Raw genomic sequence first — 27,804 nt, 5'->3', positions numbered from 1 at the left:
AATACAAACAGTCTCGGGAAATATTTGTAAGTTTTTTCATACATTTGAACAGTGGGTCCCACATATTTGGCTATGGAATTGATAGCTAACGCGTTAGGACTTCAACCTTTCAGAGGAAAGATCCTTAATGTAGTTTCTACCACCGCCAAGAGAGAGAAAGAGATGATAGACGGTTCAAGGATAGACAGTTCTTCCAGTCCACATAGTTCTAAGCCAGCTCCGGCAGCAGATGACATTTCTAAAGCTGGTAACCTCATTTCCATGGGAGGCACCAAGCATGCCAGAGAGAGGCAGGCTAGATTTTTAATTGGGTCTGAGAAAATTTCCAAACAAGATGTGTAAGGGTTTGAGACAAATGTGACCACAAAACGTACTTTTTTTCCCCCTATTTTATTGTAAAAAAAATTTGATGTTTAAATTTTTAAACATACAGGCAGAATTGTTTAATACTCCCCATTAACACTGTTAATTCTAACAAACTGAAGCAGAAATTCAAAAAATTAACAGCCACAATAGTTTTTATTTACAACAGAACTTTTTTTTTTATAAGATATTTACAAGACAACCGATTTTACACATTAGAAATGGTATCAAAAGTATGCATTACAGACAACTATGTGTCAAATGGCCATAAAACAAGGCTGAAGAATACAGACAAGCTTTCATTTTTTCTTTTTAAAGATTTTATTTTTACACTAGCTTAAACTTGGTTAAAGAAAGCAAGGTTTTAAACCAAAGAACGGTTCTAATAGGGACTTGCAGGGCCTTCCGTTGCAGATTGAATTTCACAGTGTTGTACCCCATATTGGGAGAAATAAGACTATTTTTCCACACTAACACTCACTGAAAATTTAACTTTGTACTTCCCTACTCCCGGCCAGCCCACCCTCCCGCCCACCCCCATCTGTAGCTGATGACTGCTGGATCGCTGTGTATTAAAGAGGATCGTTTATAAAACCTGGCTGCCTTTCTGGATGGCAGCAGGAAGAAGAGTTTAAAAATTGGCTTTGCACTGGGAGCGAGGGCAGTGGGACTTTAGTCTGAGGCCAGGCAGCTACCAGCAGATACCTCTCAGAACTGGCTGTCACTGGGACTCAAGAGTGTTCTGACCCCTGAAAAGCCACTAATGCAGGGTATAACCAGAATGCAAAACCCGCTCGATGCAGACCTGGAAGAGACAACATCAAGGAAAGAAACAAGGCTCAAGCTAATATTTGCCCATTTAACATTTTGGCTCCTAATTGCACAGAAATCCATTAAGGACACACGCTATCATGCGAAAGCAGGACACGCAAGAACAGCCTTATTTAAAAAAAATAAATGCAGTGCACAGCCCTAATTATACAGTTTGTGTGGTACCAGGGCCCAGGCTTCTAGAGATTTTCCCCTTTTACGTGGGTTCCAAACACCAGTACTGTAGGAACCCTAGCACAACCCACTGCTGTGTCGCGAGAATCAGCCTCTCTTCCAAATTGCATAAGAACACACCCCAGCTCTGGGGGAAAAGAAAAAAAAAACCACCAGGTTTTGTATTTGTGCATTGCTATTTATAGCTGTTTGAACCAAAGCAAGGAGAGAAGATCGCTGGCCTCAGACAAGACTACAAACTCAAAAGGAACAAGCAGAGGGGATCATTTCTTCCCTGGCCCACTAACATCTTCAGAAATGAAGTTAGCTCCTCCCCCCAACCGCACACCTGTCAGGTGGGACAATAACCGTGGAGCAATCAGACAGGCAATCATCGTGAACAGGAGGAACAGGCGGTCTCTCTTTAGAGACCAAACATTCCTGCTTTCACTCCAGTCCATGGTGAAGCCTGAAAGGAGACTGGAGAATGTGTTGTCCGAATTTAACACCTCGGCTCAAGACTTCAGTACTAGTTACACCTACAGCAGAGCATTTGGCATCACCCATTAGTGTAGTACAGCAACGAAGGCTCATTTCATAAAGGAAGCAGATTACCAGAGCTAGAGCATAGGTCCCATTCTAAGTTTCTCGAGCCAATCCAAGCGTTTTACAAGATACACGAGTTGCCAGCCATTGCCGTCCTCAAACATTTCAATAAAAATGAACCACAATTGTGCATCTCGAATTCTGTTTTCACAAACAAAAATGTTTAAAAAACCCTTCACCCCCATCTATCTAGAACATGGCACAGCTGCTGGCAAACAGTCTCATCTGCAGAAGCATTTCCACACGGGTACTCGAGGGCAGTCTCGCTACAGAATATGCGCAGCTAACCGATAACCGGCTGCGTCTTGTGGTGACAATGGGATGCGGTGCTCAATCCAGCCGCACTCAGTGAGACACGGCACGTTCCGAACTATCTGCCAGCCTCTCTCAGGGTATTCATGAAGTTAGTTTCACCCATTATTTAAAAACAAAAAAGCAACCCTATCTAGCACAACACAGGCACCGTACTGGAAGCCTGACCTGTCCAGCCAAATCTACTCTCCTCTTAGCTGGGTTCTTTTCACCACAGAGTTTCCAAGTGACAGAGCGACAAGCTTGGCCTAACTCTGCCTGCTGGTCCCATCTGCAAGGTCTCACTGCTGAACGTCTTTCCAAGAAAAACAAACATCAGCCGCACAAAGGTGACGGGCCCCACACACTGAGCCAACACACTGGCACCACCCCCGGGGACTCGCAGATGGGACAGGTCGCAAGGCAGGCCTGTTTTTAGGCTTTCCAACCCTCACAAGGCCTCTTATGAAGTGTAGTGGCCACAGCAGCTGATGAAGCTTAGGCAGAGAGCAAAAGGGGTCTGAGCTTCCAGCCCTGCTGTGCCAGCATAAAGCTTGAGAACTTGCTGATCAGGAAAGCGGGAGGGGGGAGAGAAATAAATAAACCACAGTTAATCAGCCAGGTAAAGAGTTTTTGTGAAAAAACAGGAAAAAATACAGAGGCCTGGAGAAAACCATCAGTGAATAAGAATATCCACGAGGATAAAGATTCACGGGACCGAACAACAAACAGTTCCTCGCCGCCGTTGCCAATGGCGCGCTACGCCCATCGCAACGCTACCCGCGCAGCTACTTTCTGCACGTTCGGTGAGGCGTCTGCTTCTTCTGCATCTCCAGCCGACAGCGGCTTCGTTCGTCCAGCCACGGCAGCTCGAAGTTCCTGTCAGACAGAGAAAAAGGCCTTGGTCCATGATGAAAACACCGAGTTCAGAACAGAAGGAGGTTTGTTTTGAATGAGACGCTGTAGCTGAATTACTGCCCGCACCCCCCAAAACAATAATTAATCATAATTAGAGTTTATTTATTATAATCTTTGTGAAGTGCTTTGAAATCGACTGATGCAAAGGGAAGCCTAGAGAAGTGCAGTGATTTGCCCAAGGTCACCCAGCCATGGAAGAGGCAGGACTAGAGCTTAGGTCTTCCGAGTCCTCGTCCAGTGCTCTACCTCTCAGGGCCCACTGCCTTCCCCGTCAGATGAGGGTGCAAATCGGAACAGGACTAGCCTTCAGCATGACGAGCAAAGCGCCTGCCCTCCTATTGTTATTCCATGTGGAAGTATTGCAGGCCCGCGACGGGCGTCCTGCTCCCATACGGTGGTTGATTCTAAAGCCTCCGAGTGGGGTGGGAGCAGTCTGATCAGTCTCAGGGGAAAGGGCCTGGGAATCAGAGCAACTGTTCCTACAAGACGTCCTTCGGGCCCCTCTCCTCCAGCACACACGTCTACCCTCTGTCTGCGTAGCTGGGAATTGACAGCATCCTCCCCATTTAATGCTGCAGTAGGCGAGCCACTGGGGTGAGTTCTGGGCCGATCTGGCCACACACAGCACCGTACTCGAGGACTGACCGCACGCTGCCTACAGACGGTCATCACCGGGGTGTCACTTGGCTTCCCACTCCACCGAAGCCGAGTACACATCCAATCAATGTAACTGAGCTACTGCCCATCCTGAATGACTGTTTAGAGACTAGCACGGTGGCTGTGTGTCCCCTACTGAACGCCACTTCCACAAGCATGGTCCAGCTTCCTTGCTGGATTCACTTTAGAGGAGCCCTGTCTGAAACGTACAAGCGGGCAATACTTACTGTGGAGTTAGTTTTGGTAATGGTCGGCCAAATGCTACGACAGGCAAGTAGGGGGTAATCAGCAAGCTTTCAACTATCAGGAGAAAAACACAACGGAAAACGTTACTCAGCTACACAGCTGATTGGTGTGCATGGCTAGGTCAAAGCTACAGACCGGCTGATTTAGAGCAAATGCTCCCCACCCGCTTCCCCCTAACCTGTCCGATAAGGAACTCACCATCATCTGGCTCAGGGAAAAATGAGGTAACTTCAGGCTCAGATTCCTGGATTCCTTTCTTTTTATACATTCTGAGCTGCAGTCGCTGTAGAATTCTTTGTTCCCTGATCCTCTGAATATCCCACCTGGAAAACGTAAAACAGTTAAAAACCCTTATTCAGTAAACAATACGTGGTACTTCTTTGAGCTCCTCGGATGGACGGCCGTAGAGCACTTCCCTAACGTCCACTGATTAGGCCTCGTGACTAGGTTTCTGCTCTATCCGCAGCCACTATCATTATTCTAGGGCTGAGATACTGGAGAACACATGCACACCAAGTGGCATGCAAGGGCTTCTCCTCCTGGAAGTTTTTTCTGTTCTCAGATCCATGCAAGTTTCCTGCTGACACAGATGCTGGTGCATGAACAGGAGATGGCCAAGCTGGCTTCTGAGTACAATACAGGGAAGAATCAATATACTGGCCAGGGGGATGCACTAGACGACTTATTGGGTCTAGTCCACCTCTAATACACCTCTACCTCGATATAACACGACCTGATATAACACGAATTCGGATATAACACGGTAAAGCAGCGCTCCGGTGGGCGGGACTGTGCACTCCGGTGGATCAAAGCAAGTTCGATATAACTCGGTTTCACTTATAACGCGGTAAGATTTTTTGGCTCCCGAGGACAGCGTTATATCGAGGTAGAGGTGCATCTATGATTGTCGTTACAAACAAAGAATTCACAGATGGAAAGGCCAGGAGGGACCATTCTGATCATCTAGCCAGACAGGCCAGAATATTTCACCCAGCAGTTCCTGCATTAAGCTCAATAACTTGTGGTTCCACAAGAGCATCTTTGAGAAAGACCCCGTCTTGATTTAGACTCAAAGTGTTGGAGAATTTAACAGCATCCCCAGAAAGCTGCTTTGATGGGTCAATTACCCCCTCTAAAAACCTGCAGCTCATTCCCAGCTTGAATTTTGTTTTTAACTTCAAATTCCAAGGACTGGATCTAGCTCAGCGTCTGCCTGCTTGGCTAAAGCCCCTCCGAGAGAGAGGGTGTGGAAGTAACCTGAAGACCATGTTCAAGTCTCATCTCTCAACCATCTCTCTGATAAGCTAAATGGACCAAATGCAACAAGTCTCTCGTCGTTAGGCATGTTTGCCAGCCCCCAGGTCACTCTTGGGCTCTTCCCTGCACCCTACATTGACTGAACAGAGGAGGTGGTGAGTTTAAAATAAGAGAAACACACTAAGAACTAGAACAAAAAGCTCCTGCTCCACAAACTTCTAATACCTGGCACCCTTCCTCTTCACTTGTCGGAGCACGTCTGAGTCTAACTCATTTTTAGAGAGGCCCTGGAGCGCCAGAGGCCGCAAAAGCCACGACTGCGATATTCAGGCTGGGAGAATTTTTACCCTTACCTTTTCCTTCTCTTCTCATCCAGCTCCAGCTTCGCATGCCTTTTGGCAAATACACTGTCGTCTAGATTCTGGGAAGGCAAGAGCAGATGTTAGCCCTCGCCTCCCCCACAACGGGCACGTGCTTGTTCATTCACTCGCCGCAATCCACTTTCCCTGCCACGGAGGGAAGGGCTGCAGAGTGACTGTAATTGCAACACAAACATCCACAGGATGGTACAAATCCAAACCCAGGTTCTGTGGTGAGTCACCTTTCTGTGGCCACACCCAGTTGTAAAACTCCAGCAATTATTTACTCAAACACTTTAATAATAGTCAAGAGTTTCCAAGGTTTTACCATTATTTAATAGCAGCTCGGCAAGGAGGCTGCTCATGTAAAGGTAGGAGATTCCTGGCCCAGCTAGGAAAACTAGTATGTCCCTACTGATCAAACCATACTAATGGCCCCGCAGACACAAGCTGGAAGTTCGAGCTTTAAAACCGACCACTGGTAAAATGGGTATTTTTGTTACATCTCCAAGTTGTACACACGCAGGCCCACAGCGATTTATTCTCTTTGGTCTCCTTCACCAAAACCATTAATTGACTATGTACCTCCAAGAGATCTGAAGGATTTGAGTCTCTCAGGGGCTCCACAGCATGGTCCCTCCACGAAGGAACTGCGGAAGGAAACAAGAGTTAACATGGGTCAGTTTTTCACAGGCCACAAGGGACCTAATATACAACCCAGGGCACAGAATTTCATCCAGTTACCACACTACTCTCCCAGAGCTGGGAACAGAACCCAGGAATCCTGATTCCCAGGTCCCTGCTGAAACCACTAGAAAACACGGCCCTCTGTTCTGCACAGATGCTTCTGTACAAAAAGAGCAACTCACCATCAGTCAATCTGCTACAAATGGAAACTCGGCTTCCTGACCGCAAGGAAATGTTCATTAGATCTTAGCCTGCAATATATGTACTATCATTTGCAAGCTTGATTTATGTAGCCTGCTCTGAGCATAACATGTCAGATCCCCAGTGATCCAGGAACTGGGAACAAAGTTCACCTTTAAGAGAAACCAAACAATTGTATTAAAAAGAAGGGATCAGTTTGGCACAACACACGTGCTTAGACTAGAGAGTTTCAAACATAATTTCGTGCCAAATCTGTTCCTTTTTTACATGCTAACCCCAAGCACCATAAATCCATGTGGGGAGAAAACCCATCAATAGAACCGCGCTTGGTCACTGTTTAAAAGGATCAGAGGAGCTGTGTTCAGAGAGGAGGCAAGAATTGGGGCTAGATGTTCAGCTGGCCTCAACCCAGCCTTCCATGTCATGCATGCACATTTATTAGGGTTTGTGCTTTCCACATCCAAGTGCGAAACCAGGTGCATGTGCAAACGCAGAGGCCTCTCTAAGTATTGCTGCTTACTCTTTAAGGGCCATTGTTCAGGGAGACTCCCTTCTCTTTACATATCAGGGTTATTTTATCATCAAAGCAGCTTGTTGTTGCTAGGGAACCGGGGCACCTGGACTCAGAACTTGGCAGGTAAGAAAGAAAATGGGGGATGTGGATTTTCAGCTTGTTTGCCTGAAGAGTATTTCCGTCGTGACCCGTTCTAGCCCTGCTGCAGAATCAGGGACTGGCCCTCTCCCAATCTTTGCCGCTTTGCCAGGAGAGCTTTCAAACAGATCTCAGCCCTGGGATTCTGAAGTATTTCCACAAAGCTAACCCAGTTTTTGGCTGTTAGACACTCAACAAGATTTAGAGGCAGGAGAACATGGGGAAAAACGTAGGCCTCACATTAATCCCTTCTCCTTACAAATCCCCTCACTGGTCCGTTGTCCTGATTTCCACAAGTGGCAGAATTCTGTGAAATTCACCACCACCACCACAGCACAACCAAGAGACAATTCCTCAGCGACGAACAGCAAGCTGCTTCCCAATTTCCCAGAAACGGGCATGGACGTTGCCATGTAAACAAAGAGGCTTAAAAGGCAGCCCCATGAACTGGCCTTGTTCAAATCAGCTCTGCTTTGTAGGTCAGTGCACGTCAGCCCCCAGGCCTGCCTCAGCACAGGGCGAGTGCAAAGCATGGATGGTCAACTCGTGCACTGAAATCAGAGCCTCAAGGTCACTTCCCACTAGCGGGTGTCTGGTTATTTCTTGTTTCAGGACAGAGAGGGGAGATGCCACACAAGTTTGGCACACTTGACCAGCAGCTACTGCCAAAGCCAACAGTAGACTAGACTTCGATTAGCTCGCTAATCCAGCTTGTGGGAACGTCTGGTCTGGCCACAGGCCACCTTACCCTCCACCAGGCAAGAGACAGGTTCCGGAGACGTTACTGAGGAAGGATTTGAATTCTGAAGTGATGGGAAGGCAGAGAGGAGTTGGGGGGTGGCAGAGTCAAGGGAAAATACATTAGAAAACACCCCTCCCCCCAAGTCATGGGGCAAGAGCAGCTGCCTGCTCACAAGCATTGCCTGTCCACACACCGACCCCCCTGCCCCCAGACCCCCTCTAGACAACGGCTCTGGGGAGAGCTGGATGTACATTGCCTGCCAAGAGCAAAGCAGGCTGGGATCTTAGTTCACTTTGCTGCGCAGCAGACAGAACACTTCTGTGCAGCTGCGGAAGATGGCTGGAAACTAAAGGAAGGGGGAGCAGCGAGCAGGGGGCCCAAGGGAGTTCACTTTGACACCCCCAACTGGTTTCTGTACCAGGGATCGTGTGGGTCACCAAGAGATTCCTTCTGCCTGCCCAGCCATCATGATGTGTCGCCTGTGCCAGCACAGCCTGGTGCGTGCTCGGGAGGGCAAGGAAGAAGGGAGTTCACCTTGCAGTCAGAGGCGTGGCTTGCACTAGCCATTCCTCCTACAAACATCCTGCCGTGAGCCCTAGCGTAGACAGGGCTCTTCCAGCTGCTGGCTTCTGTTGCCATTGCACTGGTCAGCGCTGCTCAGAGAAGGCCTAGAAAACATGGCGATTAAGATGCCAGCAGCTATCAGTGCCTGGTGCTCACCAGCTTTCCTGCGGGAGCTGAACACGGGGCAGTAACGGGGGGAGCTTTTCAGGGAGAAATCCCAGCGTGGACAAGGCCAGAGCGAAGGGCCCTTTGCACAACTGTCACATTCGAGGTCTCAGAGCTGAAGAGTGTTTGGCTTTTTTTAAGTGAAAACAAAACCAGGGACAATCTACATCCCGAGATGCACTTTGCCTTCACCGGATCACATACACACTATGCAAAACAGACAGAGCCACTCTCGGGCTCACAGAACCCAACTGGGACCTTAGCTCTCCTTCCACAGCTGCTAGTTTGTGACTAGCCAGCACCTCCAGCAATCGGGGAATGACAGAGCACGGCCTTCTGGCAATTCCACCTATTTTCACGTTTGCCGAGCATCTGTTCGGTAGGAGGGCAACACTTCAGCTGGCAAGCACGTGGGTCAGACCGACCACTACGCAGCTACGAGCAAGTTCGTTATCGCTTACTTGCTACAGTCTCCTCCTTCTTTGGCGAGGGCTCTCGTAACGGCAACGGTGACGGGGGAGGTTGATGCCAACGACACAAGTACATTTCGGTGGTTGAAAGGTACGGCAGATCTTCCGTCTCGCTGGGGAAACTTTTATCCCTGGGGTGGGCACTGGGACTTTTCAATGGGGTGGATGGTTTTAAGGGAGTGTCCACTAGCGATCTGGCTTTTTCTGGAGTCTCTTGACTCCTCAGTTCACGTTTGCAAACAGTTTCGGATAAAGAGCTACTTGGCTCCTCTTTCACTGGAGAGTGTTTCAGAGTTTTACTCTTGACTTTTGAAAATTCAGCCACCAGCTTTTTAACTGGAGTCTTCCTCTCTGCACTTCCAAATGCCGACTTCCTGTTAAAGAAGGGAGAGAGGTTAGCAGCATATTCAGCTAGCCTGTCGCAAGAGCAGCCTACTCATTTTCCCAGTGTCTGTATTTGTACTGTGTGTGCCATAAAGCTAGTGCTAGTTGTTCCAGACCCATAGATTTACATTGGTGTAGTCTAAACGCATGTCCCTTTGCAGAGATCAGGCAGCAGAGTTTGTAAGAGAGGCAGCTGAGGGCTGAGGGGTTTTATTTCCAGAAGACTGGTGTACTGTGCTCCCCGAGGCTACTGCTTTCACCTTGGTGCTACGCAAGCCGTAACCCACCAATGGTAGCCCCTTACAGAGTGTGTTGCAATACAGCAATCCAGACTCCAGAGACATGGATAACTAGGATAACATGGATAACTGCAAAGTGACGGCTACCCACACATTGCCAGACCTGGGTTAAAGGGACACTCCCAACTGGTGAGAAGGTCACTGATCTATTTTTTGAGACAGCACCCTTAAAAAAAAAAAGTATGTCTTAGAAAGAAATGTGCAGGATTTCCCCATTCCTTTGATAACTAGAAGGGTCTTTTGGGTGGACCCCTCGAGAGCAACGTCAAACAAATGCCTCCTCCCCACTCCCTTCCCATACACACCCGCCTGCCTGCTCCCTCAGTAGGCTCAGCTTTGCTGTTATAGCAAACACCCTCTCACAGGGCCTGGGGAAGAGCATGCTTGTGAGCTTCCCCTGATCAGTGCATGAATGATGAGAGACAGTGTGGTCTAGTGGCTAAGACCCTGGACTGGGAGCTGGGAGACCTGGATTCTATTCCAGGCTCTGCCACTGAAATGCTGCGCAACCTTGGGCAAGTCACTTCACCTCTGTGCCTCAGTTTCCCCTCCTCACCTTAGGTGCTCAGATACTGTGGTGATGAACACAGTCTAAAAACGTACACATACCAGACTAGAATGTACTCATATTAGTGCATGAGACAAGTGAAACAGACCATTAAGAACAGAGTTAAACTGTCAAATGTCCAAGTTAACAAGTTGGGGGAGGGGAGAACAAGAAAAGTTACTTAGCAGTAGGCAAGTTTAAGAGAGAGTGCCAGTGTCCTCTTAAAAAAAGGAAGGGCATTTTTGGGACATAAATGTGAACCTGGGAGCAATGAGTGACCCAAAAAAACCATTGCCACGCAAAGTTACGAACTTCTTGGACAAAAAAATGGGCAAACCCACTTGGTAAAGGAGGCGAACTCACACCTTGTCATCTCCTCGGGATGGAAAAATGCCTTTTATTTCAAGCTAACATTACTCAGATAACTCAAAGGAGCAAATCCACAAGTGGGCTGTCCTAAGTTACCCCTGACTTACGAAATCCAGGCATATTCTTTGTTCTGCATCTAATATGGACGGTACTTGCTGCTTGGTATTTGAACATGTATGTTAACACCTAGCTCTTCTTTAGCACTTTTCTGCAGTAGATCTTACAGCACTTTAGAAAGGAGGTTGGGATCATTATCTCCATTTTACAGATGGGGAAACTGAGGCACAGAGCAGGGACATGACTTGCCTAAGGTCACCCAACAGGCCAGTGTCTTATTTGTCAGGCTTCTTGGTATCTGCCAGTCAAACTGTTAAATGAAAAGCTGACAGGCGTTAGTGTAGGAGAAACAGCATTAAAGCTGACAGCTACAATGAGCTTTTATACACGTGACGAGACTGACAGCAGATGCGTATACACACACACAGGCCCCACTGATGCGTGGCAAGCCCTTATGAAGAATAAGGTCGTGAAGGGGTCCTGTACCTTTTATGTCCCTTCCCATTTCTTCCATACGAGAAGTGTTTCGGAGGCAGGGGCTGGGACATGTCCAAGAGATCCTGCTGGCATTCAATCTGTAGTTTCTCGGATGCTTCTGATTCAGCCTTTTCTTCGGTTTCATACCCTTGAAAAATCCTGTGTTTCTCTCTCTCATTATCCTTCTTCACCAGCTGCATCCTCCTTTCCATGCGCTCAATCCGAGCTAGGAGCTGAAAGAGGAACAGAGGCCAACACTTATGCTTTCGCCGGCAAGCTTTCATCAGAGAAGAATTACACCAAGTCCAGTTTGATTGAAACAAACAAAGACACCCTAACTTATTTTCTTCACACCACACCTGTTCTGGTATTTGTGCCTTGCTGTCCACCACCTCTGAACTATAATTACAGTCTTTCTCCAAACTGTACAGATAACAAGACATCACAGGGAAGAAGAAGTTCCAAAGAGACTTCATGACAGTATTGTCATTCGGCTCAGGCTGTACCCCCATGGTTCTCTCAACGCAGGTTTCAAGGAAAATGACCAGTATGAACTTCACCTCTAGAAGCTGGGAAGATGGCTGTGGAGTGATCAGATGAATTAGAAACGCTCAAGACACATTTCTGATCCCGATTATAAAGTTGGAAATCCTGAGGCCACACCTCTCACTTTAGAGTGAAAATTACAGCTTCAGGTTGATTTAATATTCCAGACTCACTAAGGCACAGCACAATTTGGCTTAAATCATTCAACTCCCCTCCCAAAGCTACAGAGGGGAGAAATCAGGGACAGCTACATGGGGAGAAGGGCAAAAGAAACAGGGTTGTAATAAGAGACCTTTACAAATGAGAAAGTGTTTCCAGGTAAAATTTTCAGAAGCACCTAAGTAACTCTAGAGCCTCAATTTTATTGATTTTCAATGGGACTTGGGCACTTTTAAAATGTTTACCTGTTCTGTTTACCCACAAGAAGCCTGGACATCACAGCTCCAAAACAACCACATTTTTGCATTCAAATCTCCATAAAATATTCACTTGTAATTTGACTTATTGCTTCCCCTCGTTCCCCAACCAACTTCATCCGACGATCCAAGAAGGGAACAAATGTCTACAAATCGTTCCAACTGACACATATGGTGCAGTTTTGGGTGCTCTCAAAGTTTGTGCATCACCTCCACAGTCAACTAGGCCGTGTAATTTGTAATTGGGTTTGAAGAATATCAATTTAAAATAGATTTTAAAAAAGAAAAGAAAGAGGCTTACCAAAGCCTCTGATTAAAATGCACTAGGGATTTATAATTCAGACAGCTCTGTAATTGTGTATGCAATGCATCCCAGAGAGCCACCTCTTCATCCAGCTGCTTTTAAAAAGCACCTGTTAAGTGAGAGAGACACAAGCTACAGTGACTTTCAGTGGGTCCTGCAGTCCCAAATCAGGCTGGATGTGTGTGTATGTGTGAGAGAGAGAGAACGACACCTTTAACCTTCACACAGTCCCACAGAATTGAATCATATGGACACAATGCACCAAGAAAATGAACTTTAAGCTTTCCTCCCTTCAAGTTTTTATCAGCTTCATTATAAGCGAGAAAACAAATTTAGTGGTGTCCTTAATTCAACCCCTGCTTTGCCTAGGTACTGCAGTTAGGGGACACAGCCTCTAGAACTGATTATGCATCTGCAGACAGCAGGAGAGACCAGAGGGAACTAATTCAAATGTGCTTGTCTCTCTGTTTGACTCACAGGCTTATCACACATGACTTGTGTGTTCTATTTCCTCGATTTTTTTTAAACCCTCACAGGAGAATCCCACGTGTCAAAACTCCCATCACACCCTTTGACTGCAGTACAGCAGCTGCTACCTCCATGTTGGTTCACTTTACTCAGATCAACACCAGGAGATGTTTTGACAATGCCTTGCACCTCAGACCCTATCCCACCTTGCAGTCAGCATATGCCAGTAAAATACCGCCTGCTGGCTCATGCCATTCCTTTGGAAAGCAAGGAAAATAATCCCCCCCTCATTGGATGTGCAGCCCTTTGAAGATTTTTGCAAAAAACAAAACCAGAACACCCTTCCTGTAGGGAGACAATTATAGGAATGGGGAAGAAATTTATTTTTAGGTTGCTGCAGGCATGCAGATTATGGACAGGATAGTGAGGCCAATAGACTGTGTGATATTTTGAGGGAATGGAGGACTATTTATGGGTTTGCCCTGTGAAATCTGCACCAAATTGGATAGTTTTAAATAACTCCTGCTTGCAGGGAAAAAGCTAACAAATATTCATTTGGTTCTGATCCAGTGGGGCTTTGCTATCTGGGGGGGGGGGGGGGGCCCGGCGCCACTGCTTCACAATTAGACGTGCATCTGACTAAGGAGCAAACCCTGCATCAGTACAGCTCTGCAAGTGGGCCAGGCTTCCACGCTCCTATCAGCAAAGCGGGTCAGCAGTATCCTAGTCTGGACACTGGCCAGATTGTTGTTTCTGTACATTGCCTCAGTACGTGTGAAACATTTAAAGGAGGAGGAGGAGGAGGAACCGAGGCCGGTCTCATTATAGCACAAGGGGGTGGGGAGTGGGAGGCTCCCTGGAGAGGAGCAAAGAGGAGGGAAAGAATTTGCTCTGGGAAGGGGGGAGTGTTATCCATTTGTAGTAATTAAAACGGCAGCAATTAAAGGGCCCGCTGTGCTCTCCTGCCCTGCCACCCAGATGGCTCGCTGCAGCCCTGTTTTACTTCTGCTACCTCCATGCCAAGCGTATGGCGCCCCATGCCGGGCCCCTTTAATTTAACCCTTTACAAACGATATCGCTCCAGCCTTAACCCGATCACAATTCCTGATGGGCTCCTTTAAATTAACCCTTTCCTTGCCCTGGCCTTTTCTAATCTCAGTCCTATGGCAACCGGACCCCAGCCCTTTAACCCTTAACATACCACGGCCCTCTTCCCCTTCTCACAGTCCCAGAGACAGATTAACCCTTTGGTTGCCATGCCCCTCTTGGCCATTAACCCCTCGGGTGCCGTGTGCCCGCAGCCCCACCGCCCGTTAACCCCTTGTCGCCTGCCCGCTGCTTTGCCTATTAACCCCTTCGTCACAGTGCTCCTCTTGTCTATTAACCCCTCGGGTGCCGTGTCGCTCCCCCATTAACCCCTTGTCTCCCGGCCCGCTCCCCTTCCCCATTAACCCCTGACGTACCGTGTCCCTCTCGGCCTTGAGCTCCTCGATCTCCTTCTCCTTGGCCTGCAGCTGCTGCTGCTGCTGCTCGATCAGGTCCAGCTGGAGCAGGAGGATCTGCTTGAGGCAGGCCGCCTGGTTCGAGGAGCCCCCGCCGGCCCCCATGGGGCTCTTCCGCACGCCGCTCTTCCACTTGCTCTCCGAGGCCGCGGCGGGAGGCGGCTGGCCCGGCTCCGCGGTGGCCGAGGCCGGCGGGGCCGGGGGCGGCGCGCTGGCCGCGGCCGGGCAGCCCTTGTCCTTCGCCGCCACCTGAGAGGCGGTGTGTCCGGGCAGCACCGCCTGGTACGTGGGCCTGCTGCTGGCATCGCCCACGCCGGCCTGCTTGGTGCTGGCCGGGGGGCAGGGCAGGGGCACCAGGCCGCCCCAGCGCTCCTCCTGCTGCCCGGGCGCCCCGGCCGCCGCCGGCACGCTGCCCCCGCCGCCGCCGCTGCCCCCGCCGCCGCCCTTGTGTCCCCCCAGCGGGGGCGGCTCCTTGGGCTTGCGGGGCGGCTGGCGGTGGAGCGGGGCGGCCTCCCCGTCCGGCTCCTCCTCCGGGCCCGGCTCCAGCGCCAGCCCCGGCCTCTCGTAGTCCAGCCTGTCCGCGTTCAGCGCCGTGGCCGCGGCCGCCTTGAAGACGGTGGATCTCATGGTCATGGTGCGGCCTCAGCGCCTCTCCCGGCCCGGGCCAGCTGCGGGACGAGGCCCCGGCCGCTACCGCCCGGCGCCATGGGCAGGCGCAGACCAGGCGCGCGGGGCCGGGCGGACGGCGCTGTCCATGCGGCGGGGGAGCCGGGCTAGCGGGCGGCCTCCTGCGGGCTCATCCCCGCCCCAGGGCGCAGGCCCCGGCCGGGGGCTCCCCCGGGGAGGGGCGGACCGAGGGAGCCTTCGCCGGGCTGGGGCGCCCCCTGCTGCGGGGGCGGATACTGCGGGTGGATCCCAGGTGCCCCCCCGGTGGGAGGGGCCGGATCCCAGGTGCCCCCCCCGGTGTCCCCCCCTGGGAGGGGCCGGATCCCGGGTGCCCCCCCCGGTGGCCCCCCGCTGGGAGGGGCCGATCCCGGGTGCCCCCCGCCCCGGTGGGAGGGGCCGGATCCCGGGTGCCCCCCGCCCCGGTGTCCCCCCGGTGGGAGGGGCCGATCCCGGGTGCCCTGCTCGGGGTGGATAGTGGGTCTCCCGGGGTCCCCTTCTCGGACGGAGCTTGATCCCCGGGTCCCCCGACGCCCCCGGGCTGGCTCCCCCGGGCTGGCTCCCTGCCGGCGGGGCGGGCCTCTCGCGGCCGGGCCGGCGGCTCCGTCTCAGCGGCCGCCGAGCGCCTCCATTTTCCCTCCGGCTCTCGGCGGGGCGCGGGGCCGCGGTGGGGGGGTGCGCGCGGGGCGGCCGCGAGTCTCGCTCCTCCGCCGGGGCCCCCGCTCCCGGCCCGGCCCCGCCTCTGCCTCCGTCCCCGCCTCTCCTGCTCGGTGCCGCCGCCGCTCGGGCCCCGCTGCTCTTCGATGCCTTTAAACCAGCCTCCCCCCCGCTTTGCGCCCGGCGCATGCGCCGACAACGGGGGAGGGGCGGGGGTACATGGGGAGGGGGCAGGGAGTACGGGGGTCAGAGAGGAGGGGTACATGGGGTGGGGCATTGGGTATATGGGAGCAGAGGGGAGGGGTACATGGGGAGGGGGCAGAGAGGGAGGGGTACATGGGGGCAGGGGGCACATGGGAGGGGCAGGGATTACAGGGGCAGAGAGGGGAGGGCCACATGGGGAGGGGCAGGGGTATATGGGAGCAGAGGGAGCGGTATATGGGGAGGAGGCAGGGAGTACAGGGGAGGGGCAGGGGTACATGGGAGGGGAGGGAGTACAGGGGAGGGGTACAGGGGAGGGGCAGGGAGTACAGGGGAGGGGAGGGGTGGCGGAGGGGCAGGGGTACAGGGGAGGAGGTGGCAGAGGGGCAGGGGGTACATGGGAGGGGGCAGGGAGTACAGGGGAGAGGCAGGGGTACATGGGAGGGGCCAGGAGTACAGGGGAGGGGTGGCGGAGGGGGCCAGGAGTACAGGGGAGGGGAGGGAGGGGTGGGGAGGGGCAGGGGTACATGGGGAAGGGGGCAGGGAGTACAGGGGCAGGGGGTACATGGGAGGGGCCAGGGGGTACAGGGGGAGGGGTACATGACAGAGTGGGGAAGGGGTAGAAGGTGCAGGAGGAGGGGAAAGTGAGGGGTGAAAGTAAACGAGAGGAGGAAGGACAAGTGGGGAGACAGGAGGGGGGCATGGGGGGCATGGGAGAGGGCAGGGGCTAAAGGAGCCCAGGGGTCGGCTGAGGGAGGAAAGGGCAGGGCAGGGCAGGGCAGTGCCCTGCTCGGGGTGTGCTTGTCCTGGGCAGGGCTAAGGCCCCGGTCTTCGGGGGCGGGTAGGGAGGCTGGGCAGTGAGGTCTGATTTCCTGGGTGCTCTGGGCATAGCCCCTGGTTGGCGGGGGCAGAGCTCTGGGCCATGCAGGCGGAGCTCATGCTCTGCATTTCCTTCTGGTCCTGCGATCAGCCACCCCCCCCTCCCGTTTTTGCTGCGCTGTAGTAGAAGGGAGAATTGCTGGTCAGGATGAAGACACAATGGCTTCTTTATCAGAGTCTAGTCTAAGTTCATATTGGTCCCATGTAGGAATAAATACCATGCAATGAAAGGATCATTAGCCGGTACAATGTTCTCTACCGAGTGATACAGGAATAAGGAGCCTCCAAAATATTTTTGTTGGTGGATAATAATCATAATTGTTTATAAGGTGCTTTCCCGCTGCACAACACAGCGTACCACAGCCATCGCCAACCATTCCATTACCAGAAAATGCACAATATAAAAAACACGAGCCACTCAAAGGCCGAAGCAAAGGGTTGTGTGTCTGGAATGTGTTCAGTGGGACGACGAGCTGGGGGCCTCAGGGCTGAGCAATCCAAAAAACCCAAATACACACTGATAACAAATGTATCTTCTGCTGGGGCCTGTTCCTCCCGGGCTGGGCTGTCGTTCCATTTCTTTAGATCCCATTTGCAAAGCACCTCATAATGTGCTTTAGGTTTGTGGCTGTGGGGAGGTTATAACTGGGAAGTTGTCACACATCTAGGTTCCTGGTGCCATCTGGGCCGCCATCAGGTAACGTGAGGGCAGGGCCCAATATGAATTATCTCATACACAGGGGCATAAATGGGTAGGACTGAAAACCAGGGAGAGTCGAAGGCCCCGATCCTGCAATGATCTCTGCACTGATACCTATGGGGCTCCACGCAGGCTTCCTTATGGCTTCCAGGGCCTCCTTCAGGACCCCATCAGCGGGACTCCTAATTGGCCTAAGGGGTGGCTGCAAAGCACCCCGTTCCCCTGAGCTTACATGTATTGATCCCCAGAGCACCAGCAATCAGTACCTCAGTGTTCACCCCTCACCCCCCAGGGTCCAATCCCACATCCCAGGAGTGGCCTCTACGCCCTCCAGTGGTCCCATTGACTTTAACGGGGCCTTTGTGCCAGATCAGGGTCACTAAGTGGAGAAAAATTCCTGGTTTCATTTTATACTGTCATCAGGTGGCAGCTCCACACACCTGCCGCACAGCATGGGGGAGCCTTGGCACCCCCTGGGAGGGGTTGTGTGGATTTGTCCCCCACATTCCTCTCTCTGTTCTTGTTTGGTTGATTTTTTTCCCCCTGGTTCATCCCAGTTTCTTTACCTTACCGCTTTTTCCCTACACACCCGCTACCTGGCTGCCCATGAGCTCCTGTCTGTCCTCCCCGCCCCCACTGCATTCTCACCTTTCCCCCCCTTTTCCCTCCCACTGGTCATTTTCCAGTTCAAACCACCAGCCCCAGCTCTCTCCTCCCAACCGCCCAGCTCCAACCATCCTCTCCCAGTTCAAACTGCCACCCCCAGCCTCCATGGAGCCATCTGAGCTTCTGGACCAGGGACGTTACCCAGCATGGCAGACTGGCTGGATCAGCGCCCGGTGTCTGCCTGCCTGCAAGCTTGGGCCTTGCAAGGTATCTGCTGCGCCACTGTCTGCTCGAATCCTGAAAGTACCCAGCTGCACGGGAAAGCCTAGTCAATTGCACCATCCTGTTGGCCTGGGGTGGGGGGGTGGGGGAAGGGGTGTGCATGTCTGTGTTGTTTTTGCCTCATTTCCTGTAGTGGTTTCCCTCCTGCTGCAAAAAAAAACCCCAAAACACATTTTAACCCGAGAAGGCAAAGGCTGACAAGAGGAGCGCAAAGCTGCCCAGAGCGCTTGGGACGAATCCTGACCGCTGGTGGGAAGGAGCTGAAGTCGATGGGAGTTCGTCAGTGTCGATTTCCCACTGTTGGGCCTGCAGCCTGGGCAGCAGGACAACCTCCGAAGGGCAGGTTGCCGTGGGCTGTTTTTGTCCTGGCCTGGGACCGAGGGGAAAGTGTCTCTTTCACTATTAAACATCTATGATCAGAGCACAAAAAATACCAGATTTACAGCAAATGTATCAAAAAAAGCCACAGCCTCTCCGAATCAATTGCTCCAGCTAGCGAGAGATTCAGCCCGAGCACAGAGCCAGGAGCCAGTACCCAGCTCTACGACTGACTCGCTGTGACGTCACTGCCCTGCTCCGTGCCTCAGTTTCCCCACATATATACAATTCAGTTAAATACTCATCTAACCCACCGGGGCGAGAGGCAGAGAGCGATTGTGCAGCTAAAGGCACCATCTAAGCACTGAGGCTGCAGCAGGGCCTGTCCCTGCCCTGGAGACACACAGAGAGTTAATCTCCGGGGCGCCAATCCAGCCCCTTCCAGCCACACTCACCTCCTGGCCTGACTACAACAAAGCAGTTGCCTCTGCTTTACGGCGAAAGGGCCGGATCCCGCTCTGTTATGGCCATGTAGTGTATGTAGCCCCGTCCAAACACAAAGTACAAACTCTCCAGATTTACACCGGTGTAACTGAGATCAAAAGCACACAGGCCCCTCCCAGCAGCGTCCGCTCCGCGGCACCTCGTGACTTTGTTTTGTCTTTCCTGGCCCCTGGGAGGGCTCCCCAAGCCGGCAGCGCCCTGTGGGGCCATGGGGGCGGCAGCCTGCTCCAGCCCCCTCCTTCAAGGGTGACGCAAGAAACTCTGGGAGGAGAAAGAAAAGAAAAGAAAAAAAAAAGCAACATTCAAACCAATAGGCGTCAAAAGAGCCTAGCTGGATTTTCTCCCAAGCGTCTCAGACAAACAGAGCTTCTTAATTAGCCATGGATGGATTATGTAACAAGCAAAGACAGTGCCCGCCCTGGGGGGGAGAGGTCTGCAGAGGCCACTGATCTCCTGCTCTGCGCCTCCCCCCGCACAGGCCCTGCCACCCTGGCCTGGACCTCCAGCCAGACACCAAACTGAACAATCGGTGCCGAACGGCATCTTCACTGACCCACCGGACAGAACTTCCGTGCACAGCTCGGCTGGGCCCCCGCACGTGATCCCATCACAGCAGGGGAACCCAGAGCCATGGCCCCCTCCCCAGCTGGCTGGAGGTTCCCCAGTGTAAGGGCAAAGCAGAATTTGGCCTGATCATGCTCCTGATTCTTGTACATGAAGAGGGGCAGCCTCTTTGCATCCTCTCCCCCCAGCAGAACACAGGCTGAGTCTTAGTCCGACTGTCATTTATTCATTGTGTTACCGTAGTGCCCAGCAGCCCCCTTCATGCATCAGGACCCCATTGTGCAAACCCCAAATAGTCCCTCCCTCAAAGAGCAGGACTCACGCTCCAGGCACGGGGTCATGCTCCCGTGAGCCCCACGGCTACTTGACTCCCTGCAGCCAAAGGCCGAGTCGGCTTAAAACCAAGACAGGAATAACTCAGGCATTGCTCCCCAATCTTGACCAGGAGAGACCCTGCGCCCCCAGGGGTCGGAGAAAAGTTCAGCCTCAACTCTGGGCCTCTCTGCTGAATGAGTAGGACCAGGGAGGCCTACCCCACTGGGAACCCTGCTGAGACCCACCAAACTCATCTCATGCAGGGCACTGAACACCCCGACCCTGCCTTCCCTCGGGGGAGCTGAATGAGCAGCCCAGCCAGGAAAGGAGCCACCACCAGTTCTTTCTCCCCAGAGCCACCCAATCTCCATAGGCGTCAACCCCAGTAATAACGGGGGAAATCCCCTGCTTGGGTAAGCCGCTGAAGGGGGCAGCTACGCCAGCAGAGAATTTGGCTCAATCATAACAGTAACAAAGTCCTTTGCAGACATCCATTCGTCGCTGGCTTCACGTATACAGGCAGCACCAGAGAGAACACGGCTGGAGATGGCATCCACTTCCGGTGTCCGCACTTCCACGGGGAGGTGGACAAATTGCAAAGGGCTCAGGGAAGAGCTACGAGAATGATTCAAGTCGAGGGGACCAGCCTGATCGGGAGAGGCTCCAGTTGCTCGGGCTATTCAGTTTAGGCAAGAGAAGGTTCAGAGGTGACCTGAGCGCTGCGCACTCTAGAAGCGACCCAGGGAAGAGAGTTCGTAGAGGGAAGGACTCTCTCATGCAGCAGGCAAAGGCCGCCAGACTTCCAGCGTCTGGGAGCTAACGCAAGGTCAGAAAGAAGGCACCCGTTTTTAATAGAGAGGGGAGTGAATCAGCCAGGGACATGGTGGGGTTTCCACCTCCTGGAGTCATTGACTTGAGACTGGAGTCACGGGCCAGCCCAAACAGGATCCGGGCTTGCTGCAGCGATCCGGGGGGAGAGTTGCTGGCATGGGCTATGCAGGAGGTCGGACGAGATGATCAGAATGGGCCCATCCGGCTTTACAAAGCTTTTAATCTGTTAATCGGTTCCCACTGGCCCCTCTTACTGCAGGTAAACCCCCTCCAGAAGTGCCTGAGAGCCAGAGGGTTTCCACAGAATAAGCCACTGGAAGCGCTTGGCAGGCAAACCTGGGACAAAACTGCAGCGGTCCTGCCCGGGAGCAACAGCCCAATCTCTGGAGATGTTCTGGGCGGCTAAGTAAAAGGACCTGATTCTTGGCAGCTAGTGAGACTGTTCCCCGCCCCACAGAGCTCACAGCCCACGTAGGTTGGGAGAAAGGAAGGACCATTCTTGCCATTTGGGGGCTGGGCTAGAGAAGGCCCGAGGGAGTCAGGGAGAGCCAGGAACTGCACCTGGGCCTCTTGGCCTAGCTGGTTCCCCAACGCCCTGCACCAGAGCAAAGGGCCGTGAGCCGCTGCCGGGTCAGTCTGCCAGGCCGTGGATGATGGGCTGAGGTGCAGGGCGATGGGCCGTCAGGCTCCCTGGGTCCCAGCCCAGAGCTTTGGGCCAAGCCTGCCCTTCCAGTCCCTGGGAGCCGCAGGCAGTCAGCCTCCCACCCTCTCAGCGGGGTCATCAAGTCTGCAGGGGGTGGGGGGAAACTGAGGCACAAAGAGGCCAAGTGACTCACCCAAAGACACACCAGCCTGGTCCACACGTAACAATTAGCTCGACCCGGCTACGTCGCCCAGGGCTGTGACACGTTTTGTGCCCTGAGCGCTGCCGACGGGTCGACCTGACCCCCCAGGGGAGACACGGCCAGGACACCAGATGGATTCTCCTGTCGCCAGCTACCGCCTCCGAGAGGTGGATTAACTCGAGTGTCGGGCACCCCCCTCCCATCGCCGTGGAGCGTGGACGGGGCCCAGGGAGCCAGCGGCAGAGCGGGGAATGGGACCCCGGCTCCTGCCTGACCCGCGAGCTGAGGCCCCAGGGCTGGGGAGAGCCGTCCGCAGCCCTGGCACCCCAGCTGCTGCTGCAGGCATCAGCAGGCCCCGTCCCCAGCCTGCTCTCTGCACAGCTGGGCTGCAGCTCGAGGCTCCTGCTCGAGCGGCAGTTGCAAGATTTGGCCGCTCGGTGGCTCCAGAGCTCAGCAGCAGCCAGGATGGGGCAGGCAGGTTGTGTGTGCGAGGAGCTGGCTGGGGCCCTGAGCTCCCCCCTTGGGATCCTTTGCACCTGGGGAAGCCGCTGACACCGCCTGGGGAAGCTCTTCCAGCCTCTTTGCATAGGCACCAGGTGCAGGATCAGGGCCGGGGGGGCAGGAACCGGCCCTACATGGCGGGACGCTGGTGGGGAAGCACATTGCCCCACTGAGCTGGGGTCCCCGCAAGGATCCCTTTAGCCTGGCTGGTAGCAGGTTCAACTTGTGTCCAAGGTGCCCTCGGACCCTGGGGGGCTTCCCGGACCTTGCAGTGAGCCCCCCATTGCACTGGAGCCAGTGGGAGGCAGATGTGCACAGCCCAGAGCGAGGGTCCCGCTGCCACCATGCTCTGTCCCGATCTGTGGCGTGACCCCCCCAGGCTCTGTCCCATCCATGTCCCACTCAGCCTCTGGTCCCAACGCTCCCTCGCAGGGGTGGCCGGGGGCGTCTCACCCGCGCTGCACCCGTGTGAGGATGGTGCCGATCCTGGGCTGCCTTTGCCCTGCCTGAGCACCCAGCTCCGATCTCCAGGAGTCGTCTGGGCTGTGCCAATGGACCGAGCCTGTTACGACAGGCACGTGGGCAGATGGGGGAACGGCTGGGATAATTAATCCCCCTCACCCTCAGGGGTCTGCCAGTGAAACCCACGTGCAGTCCGGTGGGTCACCTGGCAGGGGTCTCTGCAACCGCGGGTGGGTCTCTCCTGTGCCAGGCCGTCTAGTGCCAGCGGGGCGCTGCCTCTCTCACTGTGCCCTCTGCTGAGCTCTGACCTGCTGCATGCCAGTGGGAGGTGCGCCCTCCCTCGGGCACAGAGCAGGGCTGGGGCCAGCGGCGCAGGGAGGAACCGTGGGGCAGACAGCCAGCTCGGGTGGAAAATCAGCCCATTGCTCCGTGGGATACCAGTCACGCTTGGCTCCAGCCGCGGAGGGGCTGCTGTAATGGTAGTACAGTGTGGGGTAGTGGTCAGAGCTTGGGCCGGGGAGCCAGGACTCCCAGGTTCTACCCCCTGCCCTGTCCCCCACTGCTTCGTGTCCTGATGCACCCTCGACTGTCATGGGACTGAGCTGCGTGTCACCCCTCTAGGTCGCTGGTTCGAAGCCGGCCCAGGGGCTGTTTCATAGCTCATGGGAAGTGAGCCCAAGGGAGCTGTGTCCGTAACCCACCCTGAACCAGCAGGCTCGGTGCACTGACCTCTGGGCCAAACAGACTCAATGGCCCTCGGCTCGAGTGGGGTCCCACTAGGGATGGCAGGGAGCAGGCTATAGGAGCCGCCTGCCCTGCCGTAGCTGCATCACACCTGTCCTGGGTGCACAGACGCTCCAGGGGGACCGCCCGCCTGCACCCTTCGCCAGCCTGACATTTGCTTCGTTCCCAGGCCTGGAGGAAGGAACCAAAGAACCAGAGCAAGAGCAGCAGAACCAAGCAACAGAGGAAAGTCCCCACAGGTGAGACTGAAGTTGGGATCTGGAGCCTGGATGCTAAGGTGATGGGCACTCATCATGCACCCACTGAACTGAGCAAGTGGAACCATTGCCCGAGGTTCGGGCGGATTTCTCAATCCCAGGCAATTTGGAAATCAAGACGGGAAGTTTTTCTAAAAGATCTGCCCTGGGACTTGCTTTGGGGCAGTTCTCGGGCCTGGCGACCCCGGAGGTCAGACTCAGGGACCACAGCAGTCCCATCCACGGGGCCTGGGAACCTCTGAATGGATCGGTCGATGTGTCGGGGGGCAGAGGGATGAATACTGTGGCCAGTCATTAGCAAAGTGCTCATTAGTCAGTCTTCCTGGCTGGGGCTCACTGTCTAGGTTATTAGCTTTCTGGGGCAGGAGCTGTCTCACGCTGGGCAGAAGGATCTCGACGCATTTCCCAGCACAAAGAAATAACGAATTCCTATTGAAAGGAGGATGCGCTGTTGTCTCCCAGAACTGCTTTGATCTGGGGGGCCCCTGGGCAGCCCATGGGGTCATGACACCAACAATCACAGCAGCTAACCTGCCCTGCGTGCTGTCCCTGCCAGCCTTTGCCCGAGTCCAGCGGGCTGTCTCAGCAGCCGTGTTTTCACTGCGCTGCGGAAGGAAAGCTCCCAGCTTGGCGGGACTGCAATCCCTCTGCATCAGAGAGCTTCCCGAGCCAAATTCCCCCTCCCCGCTTCCCTCTGCGCCTGGCAGCCAGGAGCAGAGATCTCCACTGCAGCAAGCGGCACCAACTTTCTCCAACAGGCTCCACTGAGCCGAGCCTTATTGACAGGGCTCCCCCTGCTCCGCAGGCACCAACCCCGTGTTTTGCTCGGTGAGAAGAGTTTCCTGCGGGCGGCCAGCGAGCACACCCAGCACCCAGCTCCTGCAGGCCCACGTGCCTGGCCTCCACTCCCAGCCCTGCACATGTCTCTGCAGCAGGGATGTTTAGCAGGGAAGTTGTTGTGGCTAAAAATGGAGCAGCCCTCACATGCCTGGGCCACGTGACGCAGGAGCCACAAACAGCTCTCAGCTGGAGCGGGCTGCACACACCAGGAGGAGAAGGGAGGGCAGAGCCCAGGCTCACATGGGCTGGCAAGGAAAACACAAGCCCTAGGCTGGGTCAGGGCAGCAGAGCCGACTCCCAGCAGCACATGCCGGGGTCCGTGCCAGCACGGCCGCTGCTGCGGGTTTGCCCAGGTCCCTCGGCCTCAGAGTGAAAAGAAACAACAAGAAGAAGCCCCGTCCTGACGGGAACGTGCAGGGAGCCTGGCCCCTCCCCGGCGCCCGCAGGCGCGTCTGTTTCGGCCAGCGGGGCCCAATCCTGAAGCGCACACAGGGGTTCCCAGGAGAGCGGTGTCTGTCAATCACCCCCAGGGACCCAACACACCAGCGTGTCAGTTGGATAGCGGGGGGAGAAAGTTTGGGCCAAATCCATCCCTGGGGTAATGCTCTGGGTGCCAGGGGAGGCTTCCCAAAGCGCTCAGCAGCTCAGGTACATGTGGGGTGCGGGGTCCCTTGAACCCGAGCCCGGCTCTGGCCATCACCAGAGCATCAGGGCTCCAGCTGCCAAGTGAAGTCTTGCAGCATGGTCTGTCCCGGTACCAGCTCCCACCCCAACAGCGAGCAGGAGACCCTGTCTCTGCCCCACGGTCAGCGTGGTCTGTCCCGGTACCAGCTCCCGCCCCTAAGAGCGAGCAGGAGACCCTGTCTCTGCCCCCCCCCCTTCGCAGTCGAATTAAAGCAGGTGACAATCCATCGGGAAGGCTGGGAGAGGGAAGGTGCAGGCCAGATAAAGAGGGTAAACAGGCAAAGTCCCTCCCCCGCCCAGCTGCTATCAGCTGGCATCAGGGCCCAGGCGAATTGCAAGTCAAGAGGGAATGAGGGATGTGCAGCAAGGCAGGGCAGCGTCACCCACCCCAGGGGTTCAGAAATCCTGAGTCCAGCCCCCAGAACCCTGAGCCCAGAAATCATCCGGGGGGTGGGGGTTCCGCACACTCGCCTCCGTGTCTGCAAGCCCAGGGGCTGGAAACGTAGGCTGGAGGGGCTGTACACGAACGCTGCTGCCGTTCTTCCCTGTGCCCATGACTCCAGGAGCTGGGGGTTTTCTGGAAACCACCAAAGCTCGCGAGAGCGGCCGGCGCCACGTCCTGAGCATGGAGCTGAGCTGTGTCTGGAAACCACAAAACTACGGAGAAAAGCCCCAAACTGAAGCAAAGACCCAACACGGGATTTTATAAACTACACCCCCGGCCCTTAGCCAGCAGCGTCTCAGGCTCCCCTCCCCCGGAAGGACCAACAGAGGGCAAGGGCACCGATCCTGGCCACACCGACAAAGGCTTCTTCACCGTTTTGTACACTCCTAAGCCACATAAGGTTTCTATGGCCCTTTGCACGCGTGTCAAATGTCCGTGCAAGCCAGTGGTGAAGCAGGCCCTGGATTTCTCTGCGCTGGAGCGAGGCCCCCAGCACAAGCCCCTTGTGCAAACACTTACAAGAACGGGCTTTACCCCAGGGCCGGTGGTTTTGACCCCTGGGCAGGACGTCTGCACCGGGGCTTGCATGGTGCAGCTATATCTGAGTAGTTCCCCTTCTCCAGCCTCCCCCACCCAGGACAGACCATCCCAGAGCGCTGCAGGGCAGGGTCGCTGTAATACCAAAGCAGCAGGTCGAATTAGGCTGCCAAATGGGAGCCAGGACGCCCGGTTTCCTTCCCCAAACCACCAGCCCGACCCTTGGGCAATCTAGCAGGAGACCCGAATGCAGATCTGCTTTCGAAATGGGGGGATTGCGACATGCCTTGGGAGCAGCGTGGATGGGGAACAGCCTAGGGCCCGATCCTGCAAAGCCCGACCCACATGCTTGATTCTGAGCCGGGGGCGAGCCCCCTTCCCTGGAACGCCACCGGGAACTGAGGCTTTGCAAGAGCTGGGCTCTAGTTCGCCAGAATTTCTGGTGACGCCGCTCTGAGGCGGCTGGAATGTGGGCTCTCTCCCAAGGCAGGCAGTGGGTTAGGAGGAACAGCTAGTAACAGGACTCAGCCTACATTCCCTTCGCCTGGCAGCTCCTGCAATGCAGAGCAAGGGGGAGGCTGCTGGAAAGCGTTCAGCAGCCACCTCCGCAGGCGTTACACTGCACCAAAGCGGGGCGGGTCCCCGCGTCCTTGGGAAGGAGGGCAGGGAAGCCTTGCACGGGCTGCAGTGGAGATCCTACAAGGACGGAAAAGCCCTTCCCTCGCTGCAGGCGCCTGGACAGCCTGCGGCAGGGGCTGGAGCACCCATCCCAAGGCGTTCACACGCTCAGGGGTCACTGCAGCTAGGTCACGGCCCGAGGGGGAGGGGGACCCCTCTTCATTGCTGTGCAAGTCCCAGAGAGGCCCTGGATGGGATCGTTTCAATGCACAAGCGACCACCTCCGGCTCGTGCATCCCCCTCGAAATCCCCCCGGCCTCTGGGGAGGGGTTCTGCAGTCCCAGTGCCTGCTTGTGCCAGGGCAGCCCGGGCGGCTCCCTGCACAGCCAGCGCTTCCCAGGCCTGTGTCACACGGGGTGGCCTCGAGCTCGGGCCGTAGCCAGGAGCCTGCGCCAGGCCCAACGCGCCGAGCGGGAGGGGGTGCTTCCCCGGTGTGGGAATTGCACCGCGGCAGGAGGCTGGGTCGCGGCACGGTCGGGGTGGTACAACCACCTGTCCGCTGGCTCAGCGCCGTGCTGCGCTGCCCATGGGGCGATCGGGGAGCAGGGGACGTCCTGGCAGCCTGCTCCAGGCCGACGGGCAGCCCGGGGGTGTCCCTGGCTGGCCGAATAATTGCACTCAGCATTACAGACCCCAGTTCAGTTCCTGGCCTCCCCCTCCCCATTTTGCAGCATTGGTTTCAATTAAAGCAGCTTCTGTTTTGTACAATCCACTTGGCGTGGTGCCTTTGTGTCTCAGGGGGGCGAGTCCCTGGTTGCCT

The 27,804-nt window shown here is 54.8% G+C and overlaps 1 protein-coding gene across 4 annotated transcripts; it reads right to left on the bottom strand.

The window, feature by feature from the left end:
- Positions 1-500: 500 nt before the first annotated feature.
- Positions 501-15,478, bottom strand: MSL1 (MSL complex subunit 1). 4 transcript variants are annotated; one of them, XM_039516859.1, is made up of 9 exons: positions 14,493-15,466; positions 11,655-11,876; positions 11,305-11,528; positions 9,154-9,536; positions 6,267-6,331; positions 5,676-5,743; positions 4,264-4,388; positions 4,047-4,119; positions 501-3,123 (listed from the first exon to the last, which is right to left on the bottom strand). In XM_039516859.1, the coding sequence occupies exons 1-9, from the start codon at positions 15,162-15,164 to the stop codon at positions 3,033-3,035; spliced, it is 1,923 nt and encodes a 640-aa protein (XP_039372793.1). In that variant the 5' UTR covers positions 15,165-15,466; the 3' UTR covers positions 501-3,032. The 4 variants fall into 4 exon arrangements, with proteins under 4 accessions (XP_039372793.1, XP_039372795.1, XP_039372794.1 ...); XM_039516861.1 differs by lacking the exon at positions 14,493-15,466 and adding an exon at positions 14,231-14,357; XM_039516860.1 differs by lacking the exon at positions 11,655-11,876 and having other exon boundaries at positions 14,493-15,478.
- Between the last annotated feature and the right edge of the window lie 12,326 nt (positions 15,479-27,804).

Source organism: Mauremys reevesii, linkage group 27 (genome assembly GCF_016161935.1).
Source record: "Mauremys reevesii isolate NIE-2019 linkage group 27, ASM1616193v1, whole genome shotgun sequence".
Lineage (NCBI taxonomy): Eukaryota > Metazoa > Chordata > Testudines > Geoemydidae > Mauremys > Mauremys reevesii.
This window is presented reverse-complemented; position numbering and strand designations above follow the sequence as displayed.

Bases quoted from the DNA above. Each gene is read 5' to 3' on its own strand.
- MSL1 (XM_039516859.1), bottom strand. From the start codon at position 15,164: ATGACCATGAGATCCACCGTCTTCAAGGCGGCCGCGGCCACGGCGCTG. The intron at 4,120-4,263 runs GTGAGTTCCTTA...TTCTCCTGATAG, and splicing joins TTTCCCTGAGCCAGATGATG to TTGAAAGCTTGCTGATTACC. The intron at 3,124-4,046 runs GTAAGTATTGCC...TCTGTCTGACAG, and splicing joins TTACCAAAACTAACTCCACA to GAACTTCGAGCTGCCGTGGC.